A 24708-nucleotide genomic window follows, 5' to 3' on the forward strand; every position below is an offset into this window, starting at 1 on the left:
CATGCTTTTTAGGACATTTTATCAATTGAAATTAAATAACTCTAAAAATAGGTATTCTTGGCTTGCTCTTCAAACCCATGTTCTTCTTTGAACATGGATAGCTCTTGTTTGTCTTTATGTCTCTTTACTTGCCTATTTTCACTCTGAAAAAGTTTAACTTCTTTATTTTTGTTGTTTTTGGTTTTGGTTTTTGGATCACACCAGAAATCGCTCCTGATAGGCTCAAGGGACCATATTTGAAGCCGGGATTCAAACCACCGTCCTCCTGCATGCAAGGCAAATGCCATATCTCCATGCTATCTCTCCAGTCCCTTGTTTTTTTTTTTTGTTTTTTTTTTGTTTTTTTTTTGTTTTTGGATTTGGGGGCACACCCATTTGACTCTCAGGGGTTACTCCTGGCTATGTGCTCAGAAATCGTCCCTGGCTTGTGGGGACCATATGGGACACCGGAGGATTGAACCGAGGTCCATCCTATGCTAGCACTTGCAAGGCAGACACCTTACCTCTAGCGCCACCTCTCCGGCCCCTTTTTGCTTTTTTTTTTGTTTGTTTGTTTTTGTTTTTTGGGCCACACCCATTTGATGCTCAGGGGTTACTGCTGGCTAAGTGCTCAGAAATCGCCCTGGCTTGGGGGGACCCTATGGGATGCCAGGGGTTCGAACCATGATCCTTCCTTGGCTAGCGCTTGTTAGCTCTAGCTCCACCTCTCCGGCCCCTCTTTTATTTTTTCTTTTTTTTTTTTTTTTTGGTTTTTGGGCCACACCCGGTAACGCTCAGGGGTTACTCCTGGCTATGCGCTCAGAAGTTGCTCCTGGCTTGGGGGACCATATGGGACACCGGGGGATTGAACCGCGGTCCGGTCCGTCCAAGGCTAGCGCAGGCAAGGCAGGCGCACCTTACCTTTAGCGCCACCGCCTGGCCCCTCTTTTATTTTTTCTTAACCACACACTTTTTATTTTCTTTCCCCTCACATCTTTCTAAATAATTTTCAGCAAAAACTCTCTTCCTCCAACAACAAAAATATATATAAATACAAGAATTTGTATGTATACAATATATTTATATATAAATATACCTATATAAGCACACATGCTTATATAATATGTCTCTATGTTATATAAGTATTATATTGTATATTGATATGGTTCCCGAGCACTACCAGGAGTAATTCCTAAGTGCAGAATCAAAATTAAACCCTGAGCATTGTTGGATATGCCCCCAATTTTTTAAGTATTCATAATAAATATACTTGACTTAGAGGATAACTTCAAATATAAAGTTCATCTGTGCATATAAAGGGAATCTATAGAACAAAAATCTCGGTTTTCTTGATAAAAAAAAATCTTGTCTCTTGCCTTCAATAAATAAATAAATGGGTTAAAGGAATGCTTAAAATTTATTGATTTTCCAATGTAATACACCACATCAACAAAAGGAAAATTAAAAACCATAGATAATATCAATAGTTGCAGAGAAAACATTTGATAAGGTCCAATATCCATTTATGATAAAACCTGTCAACAAGATGAGAATGAAAGGAACTTTTTCTCAGTATAGTCAAGGCCAGTTATCATAAGCCCAGCAAATAATATACTCAATGGGGAAAATCTGAAAGCCTTTACCTAAGATCTGGCACAAGTCAAGGCTTCCCCCTCACCCCACTCCTATTTAACATAGTACTGGAAGTACTTGCAAAAGCAATTAGGCAAGAAAAATATATCAAGGGCATCCAGATAGTAAAGGAAGAAGTTAAGCTCTCATTGTTTGCAGATGACATGATACTATACTTAGAAAATCCTAAAAACTCTATCAAAAAGCTCCTAGAAACAATAGATTCATATAGCAAAGTGGCAGGTTATAAAATTTATGCACAAAAATCAATGAACTTCTTATACACAAATAATAATAGAGAAGAAATAGACATTTAAAAAACAATCCCATTCACAATAACATCACAGAAATTCAAATACCTTGGAGTCAACTTAACTAAAGAAGTGAAGGACCTATACAAAAAAAACAAAAAAACAACTATAAAACATTGCTTCAAGAAATAAAAGAGGGGGCCGGGCGGTGGCGCTAAAGGTAAGGTGCCTGCCTTGCCTGCGCTAGCCTTGGACGGACTGCGGTTCGATCCCCCGGTGTCCCATATGGTCCCCCAAGCCAGGAGCAACTTCTGAGCACATAGCCAGGAGTAACCCCTGAGCGTTACCGGGTGTGGCCCAAAAACAAAAAAAAAAAAAAAAGAGGGGGCCGGAAAGGTAGCGCTAGAGGTAAGGTGTCTGCCTTGCAAGCGCTAGCCAAGGAAGGACCACGGTTTGATCCCCGGTGTCCCATATGGTCCCCCCAAGCCATGGGCAATTTCTGAGAGCTTAGCCAGGAGTAACCCCTGAGCATCAAATGGGTGTGGCCCAAAAAACCAAAAAAAAAAAAAAAAAGAAATAAAAGAGAACATAAGGAAATTGAGAGGATTAACATTAAAATGGCAATACTTGGGGCCAAAGCAGTGGCACAAGTGGTAGGGCCTCTGCCTTGCATGCACTAACCTAGGACAAACTGCAGTTTGATCCTCCGGTGTCCCATATGGTTCCCCAAACCAGGAGCAATTTCTGAGCACATAGCCAGGAGTAATCCCTGAGCATCACTGGGTGTGTCCCAAAAACCAAAATAAATAAATAGATAAATAAATAAATAAATAAAAATAAAATGGCAATACTTCCCAAAGCATTGTACAGATATTATGCAATTCCTTTAAGGCAGGGGTCTCAAACTCAATTTACCTGGGGGCCGCAGGAGGCAAAGTCGGGGTGATCCTTGAGTGCAAAGTCAGTAGTAAGCCTTGAACATTAGGGTGTGTGACCCAAACAACTAAAACAAAACAAAACAAAAAAAGATTCCTCTAAGGCAGGGCCACAAAATGGTATGGAGGGCCGCAAACGGCCAGCAGGCCACAAGTTTGAGACCCCTGCTCTAAGGAAACCCATGCATTCTTCAAAGAAATGGATGAAACTCTTCTGAAATTCATCTGGAACAATAAATGGCCAAGAATAGCTGAAGTACAAAGTAATAATCATTAAAACAGCATGGTACTGGAAAATAGAATAGATTTTAATATTCAGAGAATGACCCTCAAATTTACAATTAATTAATATTTGATCAAGGTTCAAGAAATGCAAAATGGAGCAAGGAAAGCCTCTTCAACAAGTGGTGTTGGGACAACTGGTCAGCCACATGTAAGAAAGCAAACTTGAACCTCTATCTAACACCATGCACAGGTCAAAATGGATTAAAGATCTTGATATAAGACCTGAAACTATAGGGTATATAGAAGAAAACATAGGCAAAACACTTCATACATTAAAACTAAAGGCACCACTGTCCAAACAAATGGAATTGCATTAAACTGAGAAGCTTCTGCAATTCAAAGGAAACAGTGACTAGAGTAAAAAGCTCACTCACAGAATGGGAGAAAGTATTCACACAACACCCATCAGATAAGGGGCTAATATCTAAGATATACAAGGTACTGACAGAACTTAACAAGAAAAAATAATCTAACCCTATCAAAAAATGGGGAGAAGAAATGAATAGACACTTCCTTTTTTTTATAATTATCTTTATTTAAACACCGTGATTACAAATATGATTATAGTTGTATGACTACAGTCATGTAAAGAACACCCCCTTCACCAGTGCAACATTCCCACCACCAATTTCCCAGATCTCCCTCCTCCCCACCCCCCCACACCTGTACTTGAGACAGGCTTTCTACTTCCCTCATTCATTCACATTGTTATGATAGTTTTCAGTGTAGTCATCTCTCCTACTGCACTCATCACGAACAGACACTTCCTTAAAGAAGAAATACAGATAGCTGGGGCCGGAGAGATAGCATGGAGGTAAGGCGTTTGCCTTTCATGCAGGAGGTCATCGGTTTGAATCCCGGCGTCCCATATGGTCCCCTGTGCCTGCCAGGAGCAATTTCTGAGCGTGGAGCCAGGAATAGCCCCTGAGCACTGCCAGGTGTGACCCAAAAAAAAAACACAAAAAAAAAAAAAAAAAAAAAAAAAGAAATACAGATAGCCAAAAGGCATATGTAAAATGCTCCACATCATCCTGGGAAATGCAAGTCAAAACAACAATGAGGTATCATCTCACACCAGAGACTGGCACACATCACAAAGAACAAGAGGAGGGAGATTTGGGACATTGATGATGGGAATGTCGCACTGGTGAAGGGGGGTGTTCTTTACATGACTGAAACCCAACTACAATCATGTTTGTAATCAAGGTGTTAAATAAAGATACTAATAAAAAAAAGAAAAAACATGCATTTTAATGAATATTACTAGAAAGAAAGAAAAAGAAAGGAAGGAAGGAAGGAAGGAAGGAAGGAAGGAAGGAAGGAAGGAAGGAAGGAAGGAAGGAAGGAAGGAAGGAAGGAAGGAAGGAAGGAAGGAAGGAAGGAAGGAAGGAAGGAAGGAAGGAAGGAAGAAAAAGAAAGAAAGAAGAGAGAGAGAGAAAGAAGAAGAAAGAAAGAAAAGAAGAAAGAAAGAAAGAAAGAAAGAAAGAAAGAAAGAAAGAAAGAAGAAAGAAAGAAAGAAAGAAAGAAAGAAAGAAAGAAAGAAAGAAAGAAAGAAAGAAAGAAAGAAAAGAAAGAAGAAAGAAAGAAAGAAAGAAAGAAAAAGAAGAAAGAAAGAAAAAAGAAGAAAGAAAGAAAGAAAGAAAGAAAGAGAAGTACTGTTATCCATTGTTCCATTGTTGGTGGGACTGGTGCATGGTGTAGCCTATCTAGAAACCATAGAGACTCTGAAAACATGCATTGAGAACTTCCATACAATTCCTGCAGTCCCCCTTCTGGAAATTTATCTGAAGAAGACAGACATTTTAATCCAAAAAGACATATTTGCTATACTTATGTTTATCACAGTGCTATTTACAATGGCCAAGATCCAGAAAGAACCCAAATTCTCAACAACTGATGAGTGATATCTGCATAGTCAGATACTAGTCAGGTTTGTGAAAAGATAAAATTTTGCAGTTCTCAAAAATTTGTGAAGGAAACTGGAGTGTATCATCCTGTGTTAAGTGAATCAGAAAAATATATAAATATCAGATTATCTCACTTAAATGTGGAGTACAGATCATAAAGAGGAACCATCTGATGATGGGGGAGGGACCTGAAATCAATAGAAGAGAAATTGATGCACAGCACTGAAATATTAACATAATACAGCTGGAGGAATAGTGTAGCAGGTAAGGCACTTTTCTTTCACACAGTTGATCTAGGTTTGGTTCCCAGTACCACAGATGGTCCTCTGAGTCTCTGCAGAAGTGATCCCTGAGTACAGAGCCAGGATTAAGCGTTCAGCATCAAAGGTGTGCTCCCTCAAAGAACCAAAACAAAGATCAGAGAAATTGTACAGTGGGTAAAGTCGTGCACATGGTCAAACTGGGTTTAATCCTCAGCACCTTGTACATTCTCTAGGAGTGATCTCTGAGTGTGGAGACAGACAGAAGTCAGCCCTGAGGTTGGCCCCAAAACAAAACAAAACAAAAATTAAATAAAAATAATAATGACCCTAATGCTGCATCAACTATGATACCACTATGGAAATAATTTTTATTGATTGATTTAAATTTTTTAAGGGATTATTTTCTCTATTGGGATCTGCTAGAAAGGAAGAAGTTTTAAGCCCTGGACAAAGAGACTGAGGATTTAATGTACTGGTGGGCAGTACACTATGGAGACCACTTGGTGTCGCATTCTTACTACACTCTTCTGGTGGACGGTGTCTGTAGATGGTATGGGCCCCAAATACAGCTGCTGAAAATACAGACAGGTGCTATAGTTCCAGGTGCTATTGGAAGAAGTTCTTCTGTTTGTCCACCTAAAAATGGTAGGTTTGGGGAGGTAAGTGAGGGAGGGAGCAGGGGCAATAAGTGATTTCTTTTTCTGAAAGGAGAGCCAGATCAATTCTATTTCAACAATTGTTTATTGTTTCCTTCTCTCTCTCTCTTTTTGGAGGGGGATTTGGGGGGTCACATCCAGCAGTGCTCAGGAGTTACTCCTGGCTCTGCACTCAGAAATTGCTCCTGGCAGGCACGGGGACCATATGGGATGCCGGGATTCGAACCACTGTCCTTCTGCATGCAAGACAAACACCCTACCTCCATGCCATCTCTCCGGGCCCTGTTTTCTTCTCTTGTCCCTAAATTTATAGCTTAGGGGCCCGGAGAGATAGCACATCGGTGTTTGCCTTGCAAGCAGCCGATCCAGGACCAAAGGTGGTTGGTTCGAATCCCGGTGTCCCATATGGTCCCCCTGCCTGCCAGGAGCTATTTCTGAGCAGATAGCCAGGAGTAACCCCTGAGCAATGCCGGGTGTGGCCCAAAAACAAAAAAAAAAAAAAAAAATTTAAAGCTTAAAAACTTGAGAACCAGGAAAATATTACAGGGATTTGGGGCACATGTGCTGCTTGCATCTGACACTCCATATACACACTGTTTAGATCCTTGGCCATATGTTCTCTGAGCATTTCTGCTATTTTGATATTGAAACCCCAGTCCAATTGGCTGAGAATTGTAGCAAGTGTCCCTGAACCTAAGCATGTCTTGGAAGGCCCACAAATCAAAACAAACCCTATTTTTCTTTAGTACTCTCAGAAGCACTCCTGAACATGTTGTGAGACTGCTTGATATTATTGCAGATTCAGAAAACAACCTGAGTATGCCCCATCACTACCTTTTGGCTTTTACATTTAGGGATGCCTTGAATAGAAGTTATAGTGTTTTGCAGATGAGGAAACCACTGCCCACAGGTTGTAAATGATGAGTGAAAAGTTCAGGGTTTGGACTGGGTTTCCTAACATCCCTGAGCTAGAGGGGGCCTTCCTCTGTTGTCAGGAATGCTTGCCACAACTCTAGAGTCACAGAGAAGTACAGACAAGGCCTGGCAACAGCTCTGCATGGGAGAGCATATTCCCACATAGCAGGCAGCCCTTGACTCTCTCTGGGGCACCAAGAAACAAAATGCCAACCACAAGGTCTGCTAATTACTCAAACTGCAAATAAACTTTATCATAATTCCAGAGATGAAAGTGTTTGGCCTAGCTGGTTTCTCCTGAAGTTTTGACCCCAGAGAAAGTTTTTGTGCTCTCAGGCTTTGTTTTGTTCTGTTTAGGACTACACCAAGTTGTTATCAGGGGCTGCTTCCAAATTGCTATTTGTAGAGTTTCTGTGCTTGGGGAACCCTGTGGTGCGTGTTCCAGCTCTATGAACTATTTCCCCAGACTTAATTTCCTCTTCTTAAAATATATCTGTTGGTTAAGACAGGGGAATGAAGATAAAGTGTAGTAGGTAGGGTGCTTGTCTTGCATGTAGCTGATCTGATTTTTATTCCTGGCAACCCATATGGTCTCCTGAGCACTGCTAGGTATAACTCAAGAACCAAAAAGAAGAAAGAAAAAAAAGCAAAAACAAAAAACAAGACATCCTGTCAGGTGGATTAGGGCCGTGCTAATGACCTCATTTCACTTTTAATTGCCTCTTAAGAGTCTCTGTCTCTAATATTCTGAAGCTCTGGCCATTAGGATTCTAACATATGGGGACAGGGGACATAATTGAACCTGCAGAATAGAAAATTTGAGAAAACTGTATTACCCCTGCTCTCACCTGTGAGTGTGTATATGGGGTGTCAGATGCAAGCAGCACATGTGCCCCAAATTCCTGTAATGTTTTTAATATACAATACCTGGAAGTTATATGCTATGTATTTCTTCCTGAGACTGCTCCTTGGTCTGCTTTTTGTGAATGACTGTGTGTGTGTGTGTGTGTGTGTGTGTGTGTGTGTGTGTGATTCCTATTAGTTGGAGTAACTTAAATGCAGGAAGAGATGTGTATTTGCAAGTATTTGTGTGTATAGTGTATATAAGGGGTTGTTTTTTTTTTGGAGCCACACATGGGAGCTACCCCTGGAGATGCCTGGAAGGTCACACTCAGCAGTTCTCTAGAGAATTTGGCAGTGAAGACCCAGAGGCCCCTGCAAGGGAAGCCCGTAAGTGCCCATAGATAGTGTTGGCATGAATCCTCAGCCTTGTGCTTTTAGATGACGAGATTTAAGCTTTAATGTGGTCATTTATTCGAAACGATGACTTGGCGTCTGAAGACCATGCAAAAATGACCTCAGAGCCTTGGGCCATTCACTGCTTCTTAATCGAGTGAGCTTGCAGAAAGTTTGAGAATTGAAGGAGAGCAGTTGGAGGGAGGAAACGAGCCAAATACCAGAGAAGCCCTTATGAAGTAGCCAGGCTCCACCTGACACAGGACAGGACAGCAGGGTAGAAACTTAATGACAAAAAAAAACTTCAGGGGTAAAGTCTCCTTGTATTTAGGCCAAGGCTTTTCCTTCCATGTCCCCTATATTTTGCTGGGCCTACACAAACAACAATTACCACTCTCACACCATCTTTGTGCTCTTTTGACTCATCCTTATAGTCTTTCTATTTTTTTAAATAACTTTGCCTTTGAAGTTAAATTAATATGCATGTGCATGGAACTGTAAAAAAATTGTTCTTCCTGAAATAATGTATTATGATCAGTTGTGTCAACAATACTATGCCTTCAATGTTAAAGGAGTTACATAAATTTTGTAGCTTTAGATTGCTTTGTGTACTGCTAAAAAATATTATAATGTACTACAATCTGGGGCTTTGAGGGACAAAGTAATTATGCATGTGTTTTGTCTTATTTTTCTTAATGTTTTTTGGCTGAAAGTTCAATATTAAGATGTTAGCAAGGGAATTTCTTTTGAGAATTCTGTTTATGGGTGATTGTCTTCCCACTGTAACTCCACCTTGTCCTCTTTCTTTGCATCTTTGTCTTCATAAAATAAAATTAAAAAATTAAAAAAAAAATAACTAATGAGATAGGAAGCTAAATTCAGGGTGGCACTGGGTTGGAGGACAGCAACCAGGTCCTGGCACCTTGTAAAATGTTATTTGGAGTAAGGGGACTACTCCCCTGGAGGGGATGCGGCCTAGATCAATAGAAGGTCACACAAGGGCGCTCAGTGTGTGGCCACAGAGTTAATGAAAAGGCCAGAAGACCTGCGAGCCCCAGCTTGTCCGGAAGTGACGTCACGCCGCCGGTCATCTCTCTCGGCCAATGGCCGCGCAATGCGCCATCTGTGAAGGCACCTGCGGGTGGGGTGGGGTGGGTTGGGGACGGAGCAAGACGACGGACGGTGGGTCAGGAGAAATTCTTTTGAGACATGATGCTCTTTAGCATGGAAGTGTAGTTAGATCAGTCAGGGCAGACGTTTTCTACCCGCAGGTAAAACTAAGCCGGTGAACAGCAACCTCCCGGAAGTCGGAGTTTTGAACTGCGGCTGCCCGCAATAAAGATGGCGGACCGATGCGGGGTTGAAACCGGAAGTGGGCGTGGTTTTGTGGTGGGTGTGTCGGGGCGTGGCCTGGGAGCCTTCAAGCACGCGGGCGGCAGGGGCGTAGCCAGACGCTCCTACCTGGGTTGAAATTTACATCTGGGGGTCTGTGCGGTTGTCAAACCCTCTGCGGCCTCCTGGGGGTGGATCTCCAGGGACCCCCCCCACTCCTGCCTTGTAGCTTCATTTTCGAGGTGTCAGGTTTAGGCTCGCTTAGGACTTGAGGACCACCTGTCTCTGGGGTCGGAGTGGTGGTGATGGAGGGTACCCGAGAGAGCACCCCAGAATCCGGGTCCTTGGCTCGCGTTTCCGAAGAGCTTACAGGCTCGGCCAGGAGTCCAAATGGGTCGCCACCCCAAGAATTGGAAGATTGCTCCCGGTCCCCAGATTCAGCCCCTAAGAAACTCTGTGGCTATTTAAGTAAGTTTGGAGGCAAAGGACCCATCCGGGGCTGGAAATCCCGCTGGTTCTTCTACGATGAGAGAAAATGTCACTTGTACTATTCGCGGACCGCGCAGGATGTCAACCCCCTGGACAGCATCGACCTCTCCAGTGCGGTCTTTAATTGCAAAGCTGATGCGGAGGAGGGGACGTTCGAAATCAAGACCCCAAACCGGATCATCACATTGAAGGTAAATGGAGAGAGTTTTCTCCTTTCCTTGCCCGGGTGCGGTGAACTCACCGGGTGGGCGCAGATGGTGACTCGGAGTTTTGTTATTCCACCTCGTATTCCTGCAACGTGTAGAGAGGAAGCCCTTGAGGGGATGGGGAAACTGAGTCACAGACTGGTGAAGTTACTGCCAGAGGCAGTGACCAAGAACATATTTAAGATCCTGCAAATCTGTCTGCCACTGGATGCTGTATCCAATCATTTACTTCATTAGTTACTTTATTTCTCTTATTGCCCTGCCCATAAAGAAAAACTAAAAATATAAATGTCTTTATTGCTGTTGAAGAATAGTCAAGATAAAGGCAGATTCTGATTCACTCTCCTAGATGATTTGGTCAATTGGAATAAAGGTCCAGGAAACTGTTGTCAGAGATTAAAGAGCTAGATACTTAGGCTCCAGGAGCAGGATTTCACCATCGACCTAGATTGTTTATTGAAACATGTGTAAACCTGTTGGTATCTTCATCAGCAGAAAAAAGGATGGATTTTGTTTTCGTGTTTTGGGCAAGAAAACTCTCACAGAGGGGCCAGAGCGATAACACAGTGGTAGGGTGTTTGCCTTACAGGCAGACCTGGGACGGACACAGGTTTGCTCTCCGGATCCAGGTTCGATCCCCAGCATCCCATATGGTCTCCCAAGACTGCCAAGAACAATTTCTGAATTCAGAGCCAGGAGTAACTCCTGAGCACTGCTGGGTGTGGCCCAAAAAGCAAAAATTAAATTAAATTAAAAACCCACAATGGAAAAGCTTGGTGCTTTAAAAATGGGACAGACTTGGATTCAAATTCTCAGCTATTTATTAGCTGTGTGCTCTGGCAAGCTACTTCATGTGGATGCAGGAGGTTTTAAAACAAGGTATATATGTGTCATGCATATTTCTGCACCTACATATTATTGTATTGATTCCAGTCCCTAAAACCTAGCCTGGCTTCCAGTGGTTGTTCGCTGGGCCCTGCACCATGGATCCTTAGGGTGGCACAATGCAGAGCCCAGTGAGACCTGAGCCCTGGTGCTCCAACAATGCAAGATTCTGTGAAAGTGACCCGGACACAACCCATAGTAGAACATTCTGTGGAGATGTCCCCAGTTTATGTTAAAGGGTTGCAGTGATGATAGGTTTAGTAGGCTGCAAGGAGGCTTCCAAAGAGGGCCCAGTAGAGGAGGCAACCAATCCCTGAGTACAGATAGAGGAAGGTGGATTCTTTGAGCAGACTGGGGGAGAAGGGGATTCTGGGAAGCAAATGAAAGAATGATCCAGTTCAGGGAAGTGGCAAAGGGCCCCCACTAAAGATTTGGGAAAGAGGAAGCAGGGGACATGGGGAGTAAGACCAGGGAACTTTGACTTTGACTACTGTGGGAAATCACAGAAGTTTAGAAAACTTGTCTGACCTGGTCTAGTGGAAGGCAGAGAATCAAAAAGAAGGCAGAAGGTGGTAGAGGTGTCAAGGAGGGGCTGTGGGTCCAGTCAGGGGACCCCCGGAGGCAGGAGCACAGAGCTATGTAAAGGGGAACTGTGAGGAGAGGACATGGAATGATTGGGGAGAGGGTCAGTGTTTATGGAAGGAAACTCAGAATGGGGAGCCCATGGGATGCCCTCGCAGTGGTCGGCAACTGTTTTTTTCAACTGAGCCAAATCTCGCCAAAACCACGATTGAAATTTATTTTGAGAGCCACACAGGGCGCGCACTGACAGAGGCTAGGAGTGGAGTCCTGACTCCTGGAACGGCAGCCTGGCACACAGAGGAGCCAAATTAAAAGTATAAAGAGCCACATGTGGCTCATGAGCCACAGGTTGCCGACCACTGCCCTAGTGTATGACACACACACCCTTTTTTTAGGCCATACTCTATGGTACTCAGGGATTACTTCTTGGCCCTGCACTAAAGAATTACTCCTGTTGTAGCTTGCAGAACTATATGAAATGCCAGAGTTCAGACCTAGGTCTGCTACATGCAAGGCAAAGTCTCTACTTGTGTGCTTTTGTTCCAGCTCCCAACCCCCATTAGGCCCATAAGTTTCAAGGGGGGCAGCTTCTGGGAGGCTCCAGAGCTTGAGTCATTCATCTGTGTTGGAGCAGCTTGCTCCTGCCCTGCCTCATGGAGAATTTTCCAGTGGCTGAAAGGGTGGATTTTTTGGTTATATCCAGCTACACTTAATCCTGGCGCTATGTTCAGGGATCATTACTGACAGACTCAGGGACTCAGACTCACAGGTACAGACTCACATGAGGTGCTAGGGCTCGAACCTTAGTCAACCATGTGCAAGGCCTTTGTACTATCACATTGGCCCTAAGAGGGTTTTGAACGGGAGTATCCCCACCTCCCTGGCCCTGTGATGGGTGACAGGTGTGCCAGGACAATGGGGGCCAACATCAAGCAGGACCCGGTTTGGGATGCTAGAAGGAGGCCACCCTGTTGTCCTAGTGCCACGATGGCAAACCTATGCGAAGGCCTTGCAGCTGGCATGCAAGAAGGTCCGCAATTGATAAATTTATAAAATTTATAGTTTTTAGATACTAAAATCTTGTTATTAAGGTTTAATTGACATACTGTCACTTTAAGGAAATTCTTTGGTTTTGTGCAGCAGTTTGGGCACTTGGGCTCAAAAAGGTTAGCCATCACTGCTAGTGTGTCTGTGGCTTTCTAGGGCCCTTCCCCAGATCCATGGATTCAGTGCATTCCCCCCCCAAAAAGGGCTTACCTCATCCACCAAGCAGATGGTAGTGGCATCAGGGTCCTAGAGTTTCCCAAAACCACGCCCCTTGCACCTCCAGATCTCTCTGCAGGAAGCAAACCAGAGCTGTGTATTTCCTCTTTCCCTCTTGCCAGTTACTCTGTAGAATGAGCATTTTCGTCTTAAAGGGCTACTGAGGAAACTGAGGCCCGGTGCCTTAGAGAGGTGGAAAGAGCTTGTTTACACAGAGTGGAAGCACAGAAGACATCTCTCCCTCCCCCCTTACCTGGTGCCACCCCATGCTCTCAGGGCTTTGCCAACTAACCCTTGTGCTTCCCAGGCCGCCACCAAGCAAGTGATGCTGTATTGGCTGCAGCAGCTGCAGATGAAGCGCTGGGAGTTCCACCACAGCCCGCCTGCACCTCCCACCCGAGATGCTGCCCTACGCCTCCAGCTAGGTACCCAGGCACTTGCCTCTCATACCCAGGGCCACAGTCGCCTGTATCCACCCTCTTGCTGTTACTAAGGGGGAGTGTGGAGTCTACTTAAGGAGCCGAGCTCCAGGGGCATCACTGAGGATGTCACTCAGTACAGCGGGCAGAAGAAGGAGTTCTGAGACCATGCCATTGGGGCCCAACCCTTAATCCCCTGTGGCCTTTGGGCAGCTTTCTTGACCCTGAATTTTTGGGGGGTTTTTGCTTCCCCTCCTATAAGGTGGGCTCAGTAGATTGTGATCGTTCTAAATCCACATGCTTTCTATGGTCCATAAATTTTGCTTCTGCTATACTGACCCTCGGGAGATTTCAGGAGTTTCACTTGCAGGGCTGCTGAGAAGAAGCCAGAGGAGAAGATACAGTGGTTGTGATGGACTTTGTACACAAATGTTTTGCTTTCCTTTTTCTTTTCCTTTTTTTTTTTTTTTTTTTTTTTTTTGCTTTGTTTTGTTTTGGTGCCATACCCGGTAGTGCTCAGAACTCATTCCTGTCAATGCTCAGGGAACCATATGGGGATCAAACCTGGGTAGGCTTTGTGCAAGGCAAATACCCTGCCTGCTGTCCTATCTGTCTCTGGCCCACAAATGCTTTTCTGAGACTGTAATTGGGTCTCTGAAGTGACATTTATCCTTGGCAGCCCCCTATGAACAAAATTTTCAACTCTGGGGGGCCGGAGCGAGGGATAGCATGGAGGTAAGGTGTTTGTCCTTTTATGCAGAAGGATGGTGGTGAATCCCGACATCCCATATGTTCCCCTGTGCCTGCCTGCCAGGGGTGATTTCTGAGCCTAGAGCCAGGAGTAACACACACCACCACCCCCCAGCCCTGCAGGGTGTGACCCCCCACCCAAATTTTTTTTTTTACCTCTGTCCTCACCCCTGAGAGAAGTGTCTGATTACAGCTTTCAGATTCTCCTAGGGTGAGGGGTCCCTGGCCCTGAGTACTCTCAGAAGTTGGCTTAAATTAGGCTCAGAGGGAGGTCAGAGGGAGGTCAGCTGCCCAGCAGGAGCTGGGAGAGAAACAGGTCCCAATGCATGGAGCAGCATAACCTGGGGCCCAAGTATCTCTTCTGCCTTTGTGCTCAGCTTTCTTTGCTTGTCCTCAGCCCAGTTACCTACCCTTCACCCTTTCCCCCTTGTTCCCTGGCCCTCTTATGTGGCCACTCTGGGGAGCACAATCTTACCCTCTTTCCTCTGGTTGGTTAGATGGCAGCTGCTAGTACAGTATTGGCCCTGGTATCTTTTTAAACCTGAGACAGGCCTCCAGTCTTAGCTGGAAAACCCCCACAGCCTTGTCCCTCAAAAACAGGTCCCAGCCTGGACCCCACTCTGGAGAGAGTGAACTTTCTAAGGAAGACCTAGCCTTTCAGCACAGTGTTCAAGTGCATTCTCCCTCCTCTATTTCACTCCCTTCTGTCTGCCCCCCCCCCCAGAGCCTCAGTCCTACTCCCTGCCTTAGCAGCCCCCTGAAGATTTCTGCCTATTCTGTCTGGTCAAGCCCTAGGGCCCACCCCCTTCTGGAAGTCTTGTAGGACATGTTCTCTGTTCAAATTATTGACAGGGATTTTGTCCAGTGGGATTCTGTCAAGTCTTGGTTTGTTCACCCTCAAGGGCAAGGTTTGTGTCTATTACCTGTGTTCTCAGTGCTGGTGTCCTGCCTGACCTGGCACATTGGCTATTTGTGAATATGTGTTGTGAGTTGAAACATTTAATTTTATGAGTGAGTAAAGAAAGGAATGTAAACGTTAACGGACCTTGGCAGTAGTGTCGGGCCCAGGCCCCTTCATCAGATACTGAGTATATGCTTCTTGCATGGTGTCTGTCCTGGGAATATTGTCATTCTAAGTACACGTGTGGACTGTGGGTTTTATAGACCTTCTTCTCCCATAATTTTTTCTCCTTGTTAGGTTAGTAGCATCAGGCATTCCTCTGGAGAGTTTTCTGCTGGTTAGTTCTTTCTTTGCACGAAAGGGGTTTGATTTTGCCTCAGTACATCCATTCTATGTCCATCTTATCCAACCCCTGCCTCCCTGTCTGCAGAAGCACATCCCTGGCCATTTAGGAACACTATTCTGAGTTTGCTCATTGCTAGAAGCCAGACTCATGAGATAACAGCAGAAAGTTATCTTCCAACAGTCAGAAATTGTCATGGTGTCCTGCTAATGAAACAAAGCATGGCCTTACCCAACGACTGATGGGTACTTGGGGTGTCCAGAAATGTCTTAGCTAGATAGGACTGAGCACTGTTCTGACATTCTCAAATTCTGTGGCTTTGGACATGGGGTTCTTGGCTGGGCTTCTTTTGGCATCAGAACCAGCCTTAGGACCCTCTCCTGAAAGCCCAATCTCCACTGCAGCATGCCTGTGCTACCTCTATGGGACCTTTCTCATGGAGCACACTAACTGGAGAGGCAGTCCCTCCTCAGCTTCTCCACCCCTTCTGGGAGGGAAGCAGGGCCCCCTTACCAGGCAGCCAAAAACTGCCTGCTGACTCACGTCTGACTTTGAGAGCATAGACAATTGGTCTTGTAAAAGTGCTGTCATTACTACCCCTGAGTGATCTGCCAGCCACCTTCTCGACAGCTTTCAGGTTGTGCTTGCCCCCTTTATTCTTGGCTTTACCTACACATTAGTCTCACGGGAGCCAAGAAAGATTATGGGGAAGCCAGCAGCTTTATAGTAATAGTATGTTGTCAGACTAGGCCAGCTCTTGGAGTACTTTAATAAATGTAATCATCCTGGAGTAGGCACACCACTTTCTGGCATGTTCCAGTGCTTTCCACACACTTGGTTCTCGCATCCAGTGTTCTTCATCTAGAAGCCAAAAGTCTCTCCCCAGAATATTTCAAAGGGTCATACTTGGGAGCCACCTAGTAGGACTGGGGAGAAGAGAGGAAGAAGGGCCACAGTTGGAAAGAGGTTTTGAAAAACTCCTGTCAGAATCCTCATAGCATTCTTTTTTGAGAAAGTAGGGGAGGGTGGTGGAAGGGATTGGTATATATCTGGTGGTGCTCAGAAGTTACTCCTGGCTGTACACATAGGAATCACTCCTGGTGGGCTCACTCAGACAAGGCAAGCACCTTATCATTGTACTATCTCTCTGGCCCTCCTCACAGCATTCTTAGATAATCAGATTGGCAGTAGCTCAGAGAGGCCTCTCTGTCCAAGATTTGACAGGGAGAGACTGTCAGCTGTGAAACTAGAAACCAGCTGTGCCATTCACACTCCACCCAGCTGAGATGACAGCTGACCTTGTGTTCAGGGCACCCAGAGCTCAGAGTAAATGCAAAGCCATGATAAAGGACTGGAGAGATAGGACAGTGGGTAGGGCACTTGCCTTGCACACAGCCAACCCAGGTGAGCTCCCCAGCATCCTTATGATTCTCCTGAAGTGCCTCTCTCTCTCTCTCTCTCTCTCTCTCTCTCTCTCTCTCTCTCTCTCTCTCTCTCTCTCTCTCTCTCTCTCTCTCTCTCTCTCTCTCTCTCTTTTCTCTCTCTCCCCTTCTCCCCCTTTCTTTCTCCCTCCTCCCCACAAGGTTTTTTCCTTCTGTGTGGTCTCAGAATAAATCTGGGGTTCCTGGTGAAAGTTACTAAAAAATAGGCAATTAAGGAAATTAGGGCAGTTTGAAGCTTCAAACATGAGACAACATGTTCGTCTTTTGTATATTCTGAACTAAGGATGTATGAATTAAAAGGATTGGTGAAGAGGGCCAGACAGATAGACAGTGGATAGGGCACTTGCCTTCCATTAACTGATCCAGGTTTGAATCTGGTACCTTACATGGTCCCCCAAACACTGCCTGGAGTAACTTGTGAGTGCAGAACAAGAATAATCCCTAAGAATTATGGGTGTGCATCCCTCCTAAGTGTTGATAAAGAGGGCTGGAGGGAGAGAGCAATAGACTGAGCACAGGCTTTGTATGAGAGGGGCTAGATTTCACCCCTAGCACCTCATAGTCCTTAGCACAATCAGGAGCAGCTCTATAGAGCCCAGAGTAACCCCTGAGCAAGGCAGGTGTGGACCTAAAACAATTTATCATGAAGGAGCTGGAGAAGTAATACTGGAATTAGCAAGCACCTTCTATGTAGCCAACCCAAGGTCAATCCTGAGCAACTTGTGGCTCCCCAGGTACCTACTGGGTGTGATCCTAAAGGGCCCGCCCCGAGCAGTGCCAGCCATGGGGAATCTGGCACTACAGGACTGGAACAGCACTGATGCAGGATTGCCTCTGGCCCTCATATTGATCTGTGACACTGGACAGAGAATGACTGAGAAGAACTTCTATGCCCCTTGAAGTGTTGTGCACGCACGCGTGCGCACACACACACACACACATGCACACACACACACACACACATACACACACCCCAAATTGATAAAAAGAAAACAGTCATTTGTTCATTTATTTTGTTTTTTGGGCCCAACCAGTAGTACTTTTTTTGTTTGTTTGTTTGTTTTTGATTTTTCGGGCCACACCCGTTTGATGCTCAGGGGTTACTCCTGACTAAGCACTCAGAAATTGCCCCTGGCTTGGGGGGACCATATGGGACGCCGGGAATCGAACCGAGGTCCTTCCTTGGCTAGCGCTTGCAAGGCAGACACCTTACCTCTAGCGCCACCTCGCCGCCCCCCAGTAGTACTTTTGGCTCTGTGCTTAGGAATCACTTGTGGTGGGGCCTGGCTTGGGGGGACCATATGGGGTGCTAGGGATTGAACCTGGTTGGCTGCATCCAAGCTAAGTGTCTTCTCCATTGTGGTTGGTCTCCTGCCCTGATTATATTTTTAATGCAGTTCAGATGATTAGACAACAAAAACTTGTTCAAACTACTGAGTGGTTTGGGCAAACAAAGATCTCCACTGTTTCTTGTTTGTTTGTTTGTTGGGTTATACCAGTGGTGCTTAGGGGTTACTCCTGGCTCTGCGCTCAGAAATCACTCCTGGCAGGCACAGGGAACCATATGGGATGTCAGGATTCGAACCACCGTCTGTCCTGGGTCAGCTGCATGCAAGGCAAATGCCCTACCACTGTGCTATCTCTCTGGCCCCATTCACTGTTTTTTATTCATTTATTTATTTATTTAATTTTATTTTGGTTCAGGGGCCATACCTAGCAATGTTCAGGGCTTACACCTAGTTCTGCGCTCAAGGATCACTCTTGGTGGCACCTGGGGCACCTTATCGGGTGCTGGGGATCAAACCAGCAAAGCAAGCATCTGCGTGTAAAAGTGCTTAGGACACCTATCCACTGTACTATTGCTCTGGCCCTGAAAAACTTTCATTTTTATTATTTATTTATATATTTATTTATTTTGGTTTTGGGGCCTTCATTTTTAAATCAGCTCAGTTTGTGTAGAAGACTCTTAACAGATGTGAGTCTGCAGCCTGAGATTGATTTTGTAAGCATTATCAAGTACATGGTAGAGTGTGCAGCCTTCCTGTTGAAAATACAGAACCCGGGCCCGGAGAGATAGCACAGTGGTGTTTGCCTTGCAAGCAGCTGATCCAGGACCAAAGGTGGTTGGTTCGAATCCCGGTGTCCCATATGGTCCCCCATGCCTGCCAGGAGCTATTTCTGAGCAGAGAGCCAGGAGTAACCACTGAGCACCTCTGGGTGTGGCCCAAAAACCAAAAAAAAAAAAAAAAAAGAAGAAGAAGAAGAAAATACAGAACCCGGGGCTGGAGTGATAGTATGGAGGTAGGGTGTTTGCCTTGCATGAGGAAGGGCCAGTGGTTTGAATCCTGGCATCCCATATGGTCCCTTGAGCCTGCCAGTAGCCCCTGAGTGCTGCCAGGTGTGACCCCCCCAAAAAAAAAACAAAAAAACAAACAAAAAAAAAAAAACAGAACCTGAGGTGAGAAGAGAGAAACAGTGATTTTCATTAGCCACTGCTGCTCCAGCCGAAGTAGGACTTGGCTTTAGGACTTTCTAGCCCACAGCAAGAGTTAGTTAATCATCAGGCTTAGCAGTCGGAGCCCCTGCTGACCTTCAGGCCCTGTGATTCTAGCCAGATAATGTCCCTCTGAGCCAGGCCCTGCTAGAGCAGGCTTTCCCCAGGAAGTCCTCCCTGACTGAGTAGGAAGAAGCTCTGCCTTCGACTCCCAGAACAACCAACCCCACATTCCATCTGGCCTGTCTTCTACCTGCCAGTCACTTGGTCTTCTTAAAAATGAATTTTTAGAAGCCGGAGAGATAACACACTGGTAGGGCATTTGCTTTGCACACAGATGACCTGGGGCAGACCTGGGTTCAATTCCCAGCATCCCATATGGTCCCCCGAGTCTGCCAGGAACAATTTCTGAATGCAGAGCCAGGAGTAACTCCTGAGCACGGCCGGGTGTGGCCCAAAAACCAGGCCAAAAAAAAAAAAAAAGATTTTTAATTGCATCATAGTGAATTACTGTTATTTCATGATTGCATTTCAGGCATTCAGTGTTCCAACAACAATCCCTTCACCTCCACTTGTCTACCTCCCTCCACTTGTGCCTATTTCTCCCACCTAAGTCTCTTCTTCTATGGCAGGCCCTTTTTTCTATAATGCACTGTGGTGTATGGCATTGTTACCGCTAGAGTATCTTGTATAACACTTATCTGCCTCCCAGCACCCCTTCTTCCTCCACACTACAGTGACTGCTCCTCTCTATTATTGTCTTAGTGTTCCAGTCAGTGTCCTATCCTCAGTGGCAAGCTTTTGTACTATTCCTTTTTTTTCCTTTTTGTTTTTTGGGCTACACCCGAAGCCAGATGTTTAGGGCTTACAACTGACTCTGTACTCAGTCAGGGGTCACTCCTCCTCGGGAATTAGACCTGAGTCGGCCATGTGAAGGCAAGTGCCCTACCCACTATGTTATTTCTCTGAGTCTTAAGTCCAGTTCTTAGTTCATTTCTTTTCTTTCTTTTCTTTTTTCTATTCTTTTCTCCCTCCCTCCCTCCCCCTCCTTCCCTCCTTCCCTCCTTTCTTTAACCTCCCTCTCCCTCCCTCCTTCCCTCCCTTCTTTAACCTCCCTCCCTCCCCCTCCCTCCCCCTCCCTCCCTCCCTCCCTTTCCTCCCCTTCCTTCCTTCCTTCCTTCCTTCCTTCCTTCCTTCCTTCCTTCCTTCCTTCCTTCCTTCCTTCCTTCCTTCCTTCCTCCCTCCCTTTCCTCCCCTTCCTTCCTCCCTTCCTTCCTCCTTCCTTCCTCCCTCCCTCCCTCCCTCCCTCCCTCCCTCCCTCCCTCCCTCCCTCCCTCCCTCCCTCCCTTCCTTCCTTCCTTCCTTCCTTCCTTCCTTCCTTCCTTCCTTCCTTCCTTCCTTCCTTCCTTCCTTCCTTCCTTCCTTCCTTCCTTCCTTCCTTCCTTCCGAGGCCAGCCTGACAACACTCAGAGATTATTCCTGGCAGGCTCAGGGGACCCATATGGGATGCAGGGGATTAAACCCAGTCCTGCCCCTGGTTGGCAGCATGCAAAACAAATTCCCTACCACTGTGCTATTACTCAGGTCCCATATCTTCATTTCTGTTGCCTTTAAACATCAGTTATTCCCTTACTATGTTTCTTTATATTACTGCAGAGGAGAAAGATCATTCTGTGTCTGTTCCTCTCTCTCTGACTAACTTCAGTCAGCATGATACCTCCAGACCCATCCACATAGCAAATTTCATGACTTTATCTTTTCTTACAGCAGAATGGTGTTCCATTATGTATCTGAAGCACAATTTCTTTATCTAGTCATCTATTCTTGGGCACTTGGGTTGTTTCCAGATTTTGGCTGTTGTGAATATTGCTTCAGTGAAATAGGAATGCATTTGATGTCTATCCGGATTGTCATTTGGACCTTTGGAATATATTGCAATAAGTAAACTTTCTGGATCATATGAAAGCTCAATTCCTAGTTTTTTGAGGAATGTCCCCATCGTTTTCCCAAAAGGCTGGGCCAGTGGACATTCCCCGCCAGCAGTGAATGAGGGTACTCTTTTTCCTACATTCATCACAACACTAATTGTTTTACTCTTTTAATGAGTTCTAGTCTCTCTGGTGTGAGGTGGTACCTTATGGTTGTTTTGATTTGCATTGCCCTGATGATTAGTAATGCAGAGCATTTTTTATATGCTGTTTAGTCATTTGTTTATTCTTTGAAAAAATATCTGTTCATTTCTTCTCCCCATTTTTTTATGCGGTTGAATTTTTTTCTCATAAAGTTTTATCAGTGCTTTTATATTATGGATATTAACCTTTTATTAGGTGAGTGGCAGGCATATAATTTCTTCCAGTCTGTAGGGTATCTTTGTATTCTATTAATCATTTCCTTTGACGTGCTAAAGCTTCTAAATTTAATGTTGTCCCACTTGTTTATTGTTGCTCTCACTTACTTGGCCAATATGTTAAAAACTTAAAGATGCCTCTAGCTTCAATGTTATAGAGAATTCTGCCTCTGTTTTCCTTTTTTTTTTTTTTTTTTGGTTTTTGGGCCACACCCGGTGACGCTCAGGGGTTACTCCTGGCTATGCGCTCAGAAGTCGCTCCTGGCTTGGGGGACCATATGGGACGCCGGGGGATCGAATCGCGGTCCGTCCTAGGCTAGCGAAGGTAAGGCAGGCACCTTACCTTTAGCGCCACCGCCCGGCCCCCTCTGTTTTCCTTTATGTACCTATGGAATCCCATATGATCTTGAGGTCTTTAATCTATTTTTATATGTCTTTTGTGCAGAAAGGGGTGTGATTTTATTATTTTTTTTTTTTGGTATGCAGTCAACCAGTTTTTCCATCATAGTGTGCAGTTCTTCCTTGCTCCTTTAAGCTGAAATTTCCCATACCTTTGATTATATCACTTTCTCAGGCTCCACCTGGAAACCTTCAGCTGTGTTTGGTGAAAGTAAATTGAAGGGAGGTGCTCAGAAAATGATGGTGTACTGCCAAGTATTGGCCTGCTCACTGCTGGATATAAAAGCACCTATAAGGAATTAGCAAACAGATTGTTTGCAAAGTATTTTCTTTCTTTCTTTTTTTTCCCTTGAGGTGATCACACCCACCAGTATTTATTATTTACCCCTGACTCTGCTTTTAGGAATCTCTTAGAAGTGCTCAGAGGACCATAAGGGGTTCCAGGGATCAAATTGGGTCAGGCATTTGGAAGGCAAGGACCCCTTATTCACTCTATTACCTTTTAAGCATAAAAGTATATTCTTTCTTTTTCTTTTCTTTATTTGGGGGACAGGAGGTGATGGATTTTCAAGTAGTGCTCAGATGGTTCAGGGGCCTCTCCCAGGAATTCTCATAAGGGCGCAATGTTGCTCCAGCCCTAGAAATGTTTAAGGGCCACTCCTTGTAGTTCTAGGGAAACACTCAGGAGACCTTGAGATTGCGGGGATTGGACCTAGGCACACATACTGTCTTCTCAGTGCTCAGCATTTTGTTTGTTTTGGTTTTTGGACCACACCTGGAGACACTCAGGAGTTATTCCTGGCTTTGTTCTTAGAAATCACTCCTGGCAGGCTGAGGGAACCATATGGGATGCCAGGGATTGAACACAGGTTGGTCACGTGCAAGGCAAGCACCCTACCCACTATGCTATTGTTCCAGCCAGTGTCCAGAATATTTTAAAGTGCCCAGCATATTTCCAAGAAAGCTGTACTGGCAAAATGCATCATTTTATAGACAGCAGAAGGTTCAGGAGAAAAAAAAAATCTTGTCTCTTTTGCTAGTAAAAATATGAGAGAAGGGGCCAGAGTGGTGGTGCTAGAGGTAATGTGTCTGCCTTGCAAGCGCTAGCCAAAGAAGAACCGTGGTTCTATCCCCTGGCATCCCATATGGTCCCCCCAAGCCAGGGGCAATTTCTAAGCACTTAGCCAGGAGTAACCCCTGAGCATCAAATGAGTGTGGCCCAAAAATACCAAAAGAGAGAGAGAGAGAGAGAGAGAGAGAGAGAGAGAGAGAGAGAGAGAGAGAGAGAGAGAGAGAGAGAAAGAGAGAGGTCTGCTCAGTAGTTCCCCAAGCACCTACTTCCCAGATTTTTCCCTCCACAGTAACTACCCATCTTCTGTTCTAGAAAAAGAGGAGGCTGAGCTGGAGGAGTTCCTGTGCCCTGTGAAGACACCAACTGGGATGGTGGGCATGGATGCTGCCTTCCAGCCTGTGCCCGCCCTTCCCTCCACCCTGCAGAACATTTCCCTTAAGCACCTGGGAACTGAGATACAGTAAGTGCAAGTTCAGGGAGAAGAGACCCTTCCTTGGAGCTGACCTAGTCTGCTGTGGATCTCCTGCAGGGAGGTGGGCCTAGCGAGGGAATTAATTTATTGTGTCTTTTTTTTGGTTTTTGGGCCACACCTGGTGGTGCTCAGGGGTTACTCCTGGCTGTCTGCTCAGAAATAGCTCCTGGCAGGCACAGGGGACCATATGGGACACCGGGAGTCGAACCAACCACCTTTGGTCCTGGATCGGCTGCTTGCAAGGCAACTGCTGCTGTGCTATCTCTCCGGGCCCAATTCATTGTGTCTTTATATTCAGTTCGTGTGTCTTTCTTTTTACATCTTATATGAGCCATTCTCATTTTTAAAAGTATAAGTGCCTTCTGTAGAAAATTAGAAACATTAGATAGATATGTATTTTGTTGACTTTTGTGAGGCCATGCCCAATGGTATTTAGGGCTTTCTTCTGGCTCTGTGCTCAGGAATCATTCCTGGCAATACTTGGGGGACCATATATGGTCAACTGTGTGCCAGGCAAGCACCTGACCTGCTGTGCTATATCTTCAGCTAATTTTAAATGACCTATAATATTAGAATCCAGATAAGCCTTTTTAGCCTTTGATGCATCTTTCTTCCACGTTTTCTATAGATCTGAGGTATGGTGAAGCACTTCCTAAGCATATTGTGGCATGATGCATCTTCATACTTGTTGCTATGTGTGTCAAGTACATCAGACTCTCATCTGAGGAATGTGCCTCATTGCCCAGTTACTTTTAATTTAATAACATACTGTGGACAACCACCCACTTGCAGACTTGGTCAGAAGTGGCTTATAAGAAGGTTGTTAAGGAGGATGCCCAGGTCACCCTTGGCCCCAGAGTATAATGAGAAGAAGGACAGAAATAAAGTGAAGGGGTAGAAAGATAGATGTATTGTATCAGGGATCAAGAGGATTCAGGTACATTGGTGGTGTTTTGTTTTGTTTTGTTTTTCTGGGGTCATACCCGGCAGCACTCAGGGGTTACTCCTGGCTATCTGCTCAAAAATAGCTCCTGGCAGGCACGGGGCGGTGGGGGGGGGGGGGGCATATGGGACACCAGGATTTGAACCAACCACCTTAGGTTCTGGGTCGGCTGCTTGCAAGGCAAACACCGCTGTGCTATATCTCCAGCCCCATATTGGTGGCATTAAAAAACAACAGAGCTAAATATCCAAACTATGGAGTCTACAACATAGTAATTAGGAGACACAAAATCTTAACAATCACACTTAAA

The 24708-nt window shown here is 45.2% G+C and overlaps 1 protein-coding gene across 1 annotated transcript in view; it reads left to right on the forward strand.

Moving 5' to 3' along the window:
• Positions 1–9561: 9561 nt before the first annotated feature.
• The window catches only part of TBC1D2 (TBC1 domain family member 2), a 63804-nt gene continuing 48657 nt past the window's right edge, over positions 9562–24708 (forward strand). The window contains exons 1-3 of the mRNA XM_049784356.1: positions 9562–10071; positions 13124–13241; positions 23296–23443. Of these exons, the coding sequence (XP_049640313.1) occupies positions 9697–10071; positions 13124–13241; positions 23296–23443 (641 nt within the window). The 5' untranslated portion in view covers positions 9562–9696. The remainder of the gene's footprint in view (positions 10072–13123; positions 13242–23295; positions 23444–24708) is intronic.

The sequence above is a fragment of the Suncus etruscus genome, chromosome 1 (genome assembly GCF_024139225.1).
Source record: "Suncus etruscus isolate mSunEtr1 chromosome 1, mSunEtr1.pri.cur, whole genome shotgun sequence".
NCBI classification, from domain to species: Eukaryota; Metazoa; Chordata; class Mammalia; order Eulipotyphla; family Soricidae; genus Suncus; species Suncus etruscus.